The 9,293-nt window shown below is 33.3% G+C and overlaps 1 protein-coding gene across 1 annotated transcript in view; it reads left to right on the top strand.

Annotated features, from left to right (window-relative positions):
- The first annotated feature begins 368 nt into the window (after positions 1 to 368).
- Positions 369 to 9,293, top strand: part of LOC127848288 (Na(+)/citrate cotransporter-like) — a 33,536-nt gene continuing 24,611 nt past the window's right edge. Inside the window, exon 1 of the mRNA XM_052380665.1 lies at positions 369 to 487. Coding sequence (XP_052236625.1) covers positions 380 to 487 — 108 coding nt within the window. The 5' untranslated portion in view covers positions 369 to 379. The remainder of the gene's footprint in view (positions 488 to 9,293) is intronic.

The raw sequence follows: 9,293 nt of genomic DNA, 5'->3' as shown, positions 1-9,293 counted from the left end.
ACGAGGGGTCTTAGGTACACGTGGTTTAGTACCACCACACCACCACAGACAACGCTAACGCAAACATTATTTCGTTTTAAGCATGAGTTGACAAAATGTTCTGGAATTACAATGCGACCGATATAATTAAAATTAGCTTATTTTATTCATTTTAAAACTTCGAGATTAATGTTATAATGTATTACTGACTCATTGAAAAGTACCCATGAGTGATAAATATCTCAAATAATCACGAAATAAAAGACCCTACGCTAGTAAAACTGTAAACAGCATAGCTACGCGCACGTACTGCTTTAGAAGTTTATTCTAGTATTTAAGCAGAACGTATTTGCTGCGTTCGTACAATAAAACGAGAGAACGGAGTGGCTTTCACTGGGAAATGGTTTTACCCCAAGTGTTAATAAGGATTGGACAATGGAAGAACCTGTTAATTATCATTCTGCTTCCTATAGTGCTGTTACCAATACCCGTGCTCGGAAAATCATCGGTAAGAGTTTGTTAGAATTTCTCTCTTAACATTGCAATCCCTTGGTACATCGATGAACGGTTTTTTCTGTTGCACAGATTTTCCAACGTGGCTGTAGCAGGTTACACGCATATTTGCTTTTGAAACAGTCAAAACGCGATTTTGTACATATAATTAAGATATTTCGCGTATGCTCAGTTTTAAAATGCACCTCGATTTTGTATAATACTATAGTGGTAGCCATGTTTGTTTTTGGTTAATGATCAATGAAACGTTGTACACAATACGCGCGAATGAGAAGATGGTGTTTGGTGCACCAATTTTGATCACGAAAGTATACATAAATTTTCACGTACGACAATTTGAGATGTTGTGCAATATTTATTGCTATTTAAAGAACTTTAGGTACATTTAACAAATATCTTATTCCTGAAAACGAGTAAGTTGAACTTAAAATTGAATGCATTTAAATCCGATGTATCATTCTCTTTTTAATTCAAATAACATATGTGTTGGTCATAAAGTAACATGTTTGTATTAAAGTCATGTTTTGGTTGAGTGGATATACTAAACATAAACATATACAGTTCGACAGTCATCAATCGTGTTGTTATTTGCGGGATATTTACGTAGAAATATCGGTAACATTTTAAAAACTAATAACTACGCCTACTTACTATAATACGAACTAAATAATTTTTGAACAACTATAAATTATGCTGAGATACATAGCAATTTGACACTAAATTTTCCACCTTACACGTACACGCTATAACATGCGTAAGACTTAATAATACACAATTTAGAATATTTTTTAAATGGCGTTCTGTTCGGAGAAAACTGTATTTCGAAATCTTAAATAATATCGCATTTTTTACTGACATCCTGAAACGTACTTGCATAGGGCCATTGTGGCTTGTAGCTATGATCCCATATATAACGTACTTGCATAGGGCCATTGTGGCTTGTAGCTATGATCCCATATATAACGTACTTGCATAGGGCCATTGTGGCTTGTAGCTATGATCCCATAAATAACGTTTTCCTGAATCTTTTTATTTTATTTAGAGAATCGAATTGCACCTTAACATATTGTACAAAGGTTATATGTAAGAAATCAAACAAGTAAAGGTCTCGAAACATTTAACAAATAATCGATCTCGATTTTTCATTCAAGAAACAAAAGCACTTATTTTTGCGAATTCGAATATGAAATAAGTTGTTGAAATATTTAGAAATCTTAACGTTGATTTCGCTGTACAGTAAGTAACATGGGATCAAAAATACAGAACACAACTTTTCAACTGCTGAACTTTTATTTTTTTTTTGTTTCGATAAACCAAATCAGAAATGACACCGTAACTGAAGTTGCTCATGTGCTAGTGGTGTATATATGGCACAAAATAGAGATATTTGCTCTTATTTATCATTCCACCGCATTGGTATCTGCCTGATATAACGTTGCCTGATAGATTTTTATACCATGGTCAACAGGTTGTTCTTATATCAGTCATGTGTGAAGGATGGTCATATTACTTGACATCGACTATAAAGTTATCATTTTAGCAGAATCGAATCAGATTCACCAAAACAAACAATTCGATACCAAGATGTAATATATTTTAAACACAAAATGCAACACAAACTGCAAAAATAAAATTGTGCACATATTAAGCGCGCGTTCTCATGACGTCATTATGAGAACGTCAAACGACAAAAGTCATATTATTTCCCGCTATAACTGCAGCTTTTTAGCGATAGTATTTCTTTAAAATCGGGGAGTAGAGATATCACCCTGGGAAACCCGATACCTTGCGGGTCGTGTAATACCATAGGGGACAGTGCTGTGCATTTTGGCATGAACTTACATAGGGTAAGTAAATTGGAAAAATTAAAATTTTCAAAGTCAAATTTGAAACAACTGTGTATTAAAATTGATAACAAAGGTAGTGGCCTACATGTACAAAAAATCCTGACAAATTTTCTTTAAAAAATGAGCGAAATGTGGCTCCCTGAAGTAGAAGATCGGGCTAAACGGGCCATGTTCAGGCATTTAGGGGAGAAAAAACTGCTTTAATTTGCAAGCCACTACAATAATTAAAGGATTTAAACCAATTTTTACAGGTCTGCCATAACTTCTTAGCAGGTTTTCTCCAGAAAACTATTTATTGTGGAGAAATTTGTTTTTTAACGACCATGTTGGGAAACATTGATACCATCTGGGGAAGACCAGGAAACCATATGTGGGCAGTGACTTTATAATTCTTTTTCGTGACAAAAAAACTATTTTCAGCCATTTTAATTCAATTTCTTTGCTTTGTAGAGGCCTATAGTAAGTGTATGTGGGCAGATATGCATACAAATGTACTTTTAATGCTTTTAATACATTAAATGATATTATTTGGCTTTCATCCAATATCATTTTAGAACATTGAATCCTTTGTCTTATATATAATGTGGTTATTCAATGTCCACTTTAGATGCATTGAATCACAATGCTAGTGTTGCCCCCCCCCTCCCATTATTATACCGCCACGGTTTGTCCCGACCGTCCCTGTCTCAGTATGTTACGTCCGTCACGATTTTTTGTCCGTTTGTCCGCTCGATTTATTTTCATGAAATAAGTTTTGAACAAATGAACATACAGCATTCAAACTTCATATGTTGATGCAACCTTATTAGCTATATATATATATATATATATATATATATATATATATATATATATATATATATATATATATATATATATATATATAGATATAGATATAATTTAATTTTACAATTTTATATCATAAAACTTATCAAAAAACAAAACATTTAGGAATCATAAATATTACAAAGTTAGTTACATGACTATGACTAAAACTTTGTGGTTACCATGGTAACCATTTTAGAATTAATAAAATCATGCAGTTTTTTTAAGCTGTTATTGTGAAATGGAATATAAATTATTAAAAATGCATACTGTTATAAAGTGAGTATAGTAAAAATAGTTAAAATTTCTTTAACATTCAAACATATTATATCAACATAAGAGCTATTGTTACTCTAAAATCTATCATTGTCATTGCACAAAATCAAAGACTTCTTGTGATTGTAAATTTGTTACAGCAACTAGCTGTAATATGAGCTTTTATTAGTCCCATTTTGGTTGGCAACTTGCATTATAACATCTGCAAGTGGGATAGACAGGAATAGTTGCTTTTGCACAGTGTTCCATTTCATCCTCTTAATAATTCACATGCATTTAGCAAACACCTATATATCTATCTTGCGGTTATTATTGACAATATGAAGGACGAACCAGTAATCGAACACATAGGGAATTACGTTAAAATTGAAACACTTAAAATAACAAAAACATTTTGTTTTAACAAATGACTAAAAGTTTAATCCTTTTATAACTTATCTGTAAAGTTTTCCAGCAAACTATCCTTCAATAATTCATAACCATGATTAAACTTGCCTGTGAACAAGGAAAGTGTTATTCTTTTAATCAACTGTTACTTTGTGTGGTTAAATTTATAAAATCGGTATCAATATCATGTGTTGAAGTCATTGTTTGCGGCTATAAACAAGCAATGACCAAATTCGTTAAAAGGGGAGTAGCAAGTCAGCTCATTGAAATTTAAAGGTCAAAATCAACTATTTGTTTGATAGACAATTCTTTCCAAGGCCGATTTTTATATTACTTAAATACGCTTAACAGTAAAATCACATAAAACTTAAGGCAATTTAAACAAAAATTAAGCGCAAGTTTAGAAACTTCATTTCAAATGAGTTTTTCTCATTATGACACTTGCCGAATAAGCACCAAAAGTCTCAGAACACGCCACATAAATAGTATACATACAAACCCCATATACACCTTTCAAGACATCATTTGTATGTACCTAACCAATTAATGTATGCGACAAAGCAGTCAAGTCTTTCTTTATATTTTCCAAAATAGTGTTGGTAAAAAGAAATAAAACTCGAGAATGTTGAAAAGGCACTATTGATAATATATAAGGCATTGAAATTACAATTGAATGCATATGTGCCCACATACACTTACTGTAGGCCTCTACAAAGCAAAGAAATTGCAACATAATGGCTGGAAAAGAATTATAAAGTCACTGCCCACATATGGTTTCCTGGTCTTCCCCAGATGGTATCAATGTTTTCCCAACATGGTCATTAAAACGCAAATTTCTCCACAATAAATAGTTTTCTGGAGAAACTCTGCTGAGAGAGTATGGCAGACATGTGAAAGTTTGTATAAATCCTTTAATTATTGTAGTGACTTGCAAATTAAAGCAGTTTTTTTCTCCCCTAAATGCCTGAACATGGCCCGTTTAGCACGATCTTCTACTTCAGGGAGCCACATTTCGCTCATTTTTTAAGAAAATTTGTCAGGATTTTTTCTACATGTAGGCCACTACCTTTGTTATCAATGCTAATACACAGTTGTTTCAAATTTGACTTTTAAAAATTTAATTTTTCTAATTTACTTACCCTATGTAAGTTCATGCCAAAATGCACAGCACTGTCCCCTATGGTATTCAGGACCCGCAAGGTATCGGGTTTCCTGGGTGGGTATGGTATATAGAAAAAAAAAGGTTACTGCCTGATCTTTTTGTAATATATCAGGCTGGGCACGAATAAAATAACGGCTCGGCAAGCCTCGCCGTTATATTATTCTAAGCCTTGCCTGATATATTACAAAAAAATCAGGCAGTAACCTGCCCCTTGTTCACAAAGCATTTTTTGCAATCGAAAATCGATTTTGCTTGTCATTGAAAATGGATTTCCACTGTATTTGATAGGCAAACATGAAAATCGATTTAAACTCGATTGCAAAATCGTTTTGTGAACACGGGGCTATGTTTGCATTTAAGGAGGAAGGAAAAGTATTAATAAAACAAGTACTCCTTACAAACAGTGACTCACTTACTAAAGGGTTTTGTCATATTTCCAAATTGTAGGTGAGCATTTTTCAACATGCTTAAGTCTGGAGTTATAACATTTTAAATTTCACATTATATTCAGCAAATGATGAATAACAATATACCAGTATGGTCTTTAATAACAAATCACTGATCAATATATGCGTTGTATTCGATGATTTAATGTTTCACAAGACGTTTTCCGCACCACGATTCCAAAACTATTAAAATGTGTTGTTTTTTCTCACAAATTTACAAACGATAAAACGTTCTTGAAAGTGACGTACTTTAACACTTTCCTTACGTTATACATATAAGCAATGTTCTGTGAAAAGGGGGTTAATTGCATGTGCGTAAATTGTCATCCTAGATTAGTCTGTGCGGGACGACATTTTCCGCTTTTATGGTATTTTTAGTTTACATGAAGACTGTTTATGACGATAAATGCGAAAAATGTCGTCCCTGATAAGCCTGTGTGAAATGCACAGGCTAATCTTGGACGACTCTTTACGTTCATGCATTTACCCCTTTTTAACAGAGCGCGGCTAAATATGTTTAAATGTAGCATTTCGATAAGAACTGGGTGCACAGCTATTTCAGAAATGGAATGCATGTTTGATGATAATAATCGTGTTCTGAGAAAACTGGGCATAATGCATGTGCGTAAAGTGTCGTTCCAGATTAGCATGTGCAATCAACACGGGCTAATCAGGGACGACACTTTCCGCGTTAATGGTATTTTTAGTTTTAAGGAAGACCATCCTTACCGAAAAGCAAGTTTAGGCGGAAAGTGTCGTGCCCTGATTAGCCTGTGCGGACTGCAAGGCTAATCTGGGACGACACTTTATGCACATGCATTATGCCCATTTTTTCTCTAAACGCGACTCAAATATTATTTTACTTCATTACGCAAACAATTCTTTATGTAATTATGTTCATGCAACTATCGGCAATAAATTTAATGCGTATCATGTAATAAAAGTACTTAAGTTGTATGAAATTTAATGGTAGGCATACCCATTCATTGTTTCATTTTACCAAGGAACATTTCGCCCCCTTGGTGCAAAAAGGTACAATGTGACACTGAAAATAGAAGGCACATGGTACCTTTTTGCTCCGATGGGGCGATTTATTTAAGGAACGTATAAGAAAGATAAAATGAGCATCGAAGAAAACAAAAACTTAAAATAGCTTTAAAAGAAGGTTTAACGTTATTTAGACCAGAAGATGACATTTGTAAATATTAGAAACCATAACCTCCATAAGTTTTTTAACAGACTAAGCCCTGAGTTTGAATAATCAGCTTACCTTTCAAATTGCAAACTCATCATTGGATAAACTTTTGTCCCTATCCACTTGACAATAAACTTCAATTGCAATGTATACAAGGATCTTCGTTAGCAAATAATAGAAACATATTCAGACTAGTATGCATTATTAAGTAGATTGATTTTGTAATGGTATGTCCTCCCTTTCATCATCATCATCATTATCATCATCATAATCATCATAATCATCATCATCATCATCATCATCATCATCATCATCATCAACAACAACATCATCATCATTATCGTTCATCGCAATTTTCATCATCGTCAACAGAAGGAGCGAAAGCAGCAGCAGTATCGACATCATTATAACTGGTGTAATTTAGACTAGAATTATTCACATTGATGTAAATATAGCGGTAAGTAATGCATGCAAGATGTGACTGTTTCGTACATTAATGCTCGCTTTCAGGCTGCGCTATCTGTCATCTTTGCATGATTTATTGCATTATTTCTTAAAGTAATTTTTTATCAACTCACAACGCTCTAATTAATACTTAAACAACATCCCAAGGTAACGTCTGATTGTTTGTTTGCTTCAATATTGCATGGCAGCAAGGCCATACACATTACGCCAATTAATTACATACCAACAAATTAGTCAAGCTTAAAGTTGGATGTATATAAACAGTTGTCTGAAAAGTGGTCCACAGTTTTTTTATCATCACATTTTTATCACAACAAAGTTATCTGCTACCTATACGAGGCCCACATGGCAATATTGAATTTATGTTTGTGCAGATGCTTTTTTAAGTTGTCATAAAGCTCCAATTTTACAATAATAATAATAATAATAATAATACTAATAATTATTATTATTATTATTATTATTATAATTATTATTATTATTATTATTATTATTATTATTAATAATAATAATAATATTATTATTATTATTATTATTATTATTATTAGTAGTAGTAGTAGTAGTAGTAGTAGTAGTAGTAGTAGTAGTAGTAGTAGTAATTTTTTAAAAAAAATTCAATTATAATTATTATTATTGTATTATTATTAGTATTGTATTATTATTATTATTTTTATTATAAAATAAATACAATTAGAGAATAATATATTGGTTTTTGGTCTTAACCGTCCAGCCCCAGAAATTGTCTAAGGTAATTCGATTGTCGTTTACGGAAACGTCATTCGCAAACTTGATGCCTTATGTCAGTTTGCTTGTTTTTTAGACGTGCTTGAATATTTGTAAGCCAATCCCCTTTAATTTACATTTTTATTCCTATGCGTTCTTTTTGCGAAAAAAAACATTGATGAACTATTAACCTTAAGATATCGACACGAACTGCATGAAAAACTGTCTTGTATGCACTAACGTTTTTTTTGCAAATTACTTTCAATAAGTTGAGAAAAATTTATTTACGGTTTGTTTACATGTTGCCCAGCCTGTGTATGAACCCCTGAAACCCCCATTGATTCTTCACCCTGGTTCTGTCCTACTTTCATAAAACTTGGTCAGAACAAGTTTCTCAATGATGTCTAGGACGAGTAATGGTTGGTTAAAACACATGGCCGCATGGGGGCATCGCAGTTCTCCTTATATGGTTATTGTGATACTTTGTTAACACTCTAAAATGTATTGTACAATTTTCATGAAACTAAGTCAGAACATTAGTTCAAATGATATCTTGGATGATTTCGAAAATGGTTTCCGGTCTGTTAAACAAACTTGGCCGCTAGGTGGCGGGGCATCTTTCCTTGTATGTCTATTGTAAAACCTTGTTAACACTGTAGAAGTCGCCTATGAAGCCCAATCTTCATGAACCTTGGTCAAAACCTGTGTCCCAATAATATCTTTGACGACTTTAAACATGGTTTTGGTTGGTTGACAAACATGACCGCCGTCACAATTATTTAAGTCAGAAACTGTGTTGTCATGTTATTTTGGATGAGTTCGAAAATAGCTTCGGTCTGTTGCAAAACATTGTCCGTCAGGGGGCGGAGTTTTATCCCCTTATATAGCTATAGTAAAACCTTGTAATTTGTAACAATTTGGAAGTCACATTTTTAGAAAATGCTTCATGAAATTTGTTCGAATGATATATGGGCTGAGTTCAAAAATGGTTTCAGTGCGTTAAAGCATGGTCGCCTTGGGATGGGGCATGTTATCCTGATATGGCTATAGAAAATGTATATTGCTAACACTCAAGAAGTCACATTAAGTGTCCAATCTTTATTAAACTCCATAACATTTGTTCTAGCGCTATTTTAAATGAGTACGAAAATGGTTCCTGTCTATTAAAAAACGTGGCCACCAGGGGGCAGGGGCTATATCAAACCTTTATTAACTATATAGAAGTCACATGTATAGTCCAATCTTTATGAAACTTGATCAGAACTTATGATAGCTCGGCTGAACGTGAAAATGGAAATGGTTCGAAAAAAAGACCATGGCCGCCAGGGGCCCGGACATATTTTCTTATATGTATATTGTGAAACCTTATAAACACTGTAGAAGTCACATTTGTGTGCAATATTCATGAAACCTGGTGAGAACATTTGTCCCAATGAAATCTCGGCTGGGATTGAAACAACTGTATCATTTGAGCT

Source organism: Dreissena polymorpha, chromosome 1, assembly GCF_020536995.1.
Source record: "Dreissena polymorpha isolate Duluth1 chromosome 1, UMN_Dpol_1.0, whole genome shotgun sequence".
NCBI lineage: Eukaryota > Metazoa > Mollusca > Bivalvia > Myida > Dreissenidae > Dreissena > Dreissena polymorpha.
The sequence above is the reverse complement of the archived record's forward strand: the minus strand, read 5'-3'. Positions and strand labels throughout refer to the sequence as shown.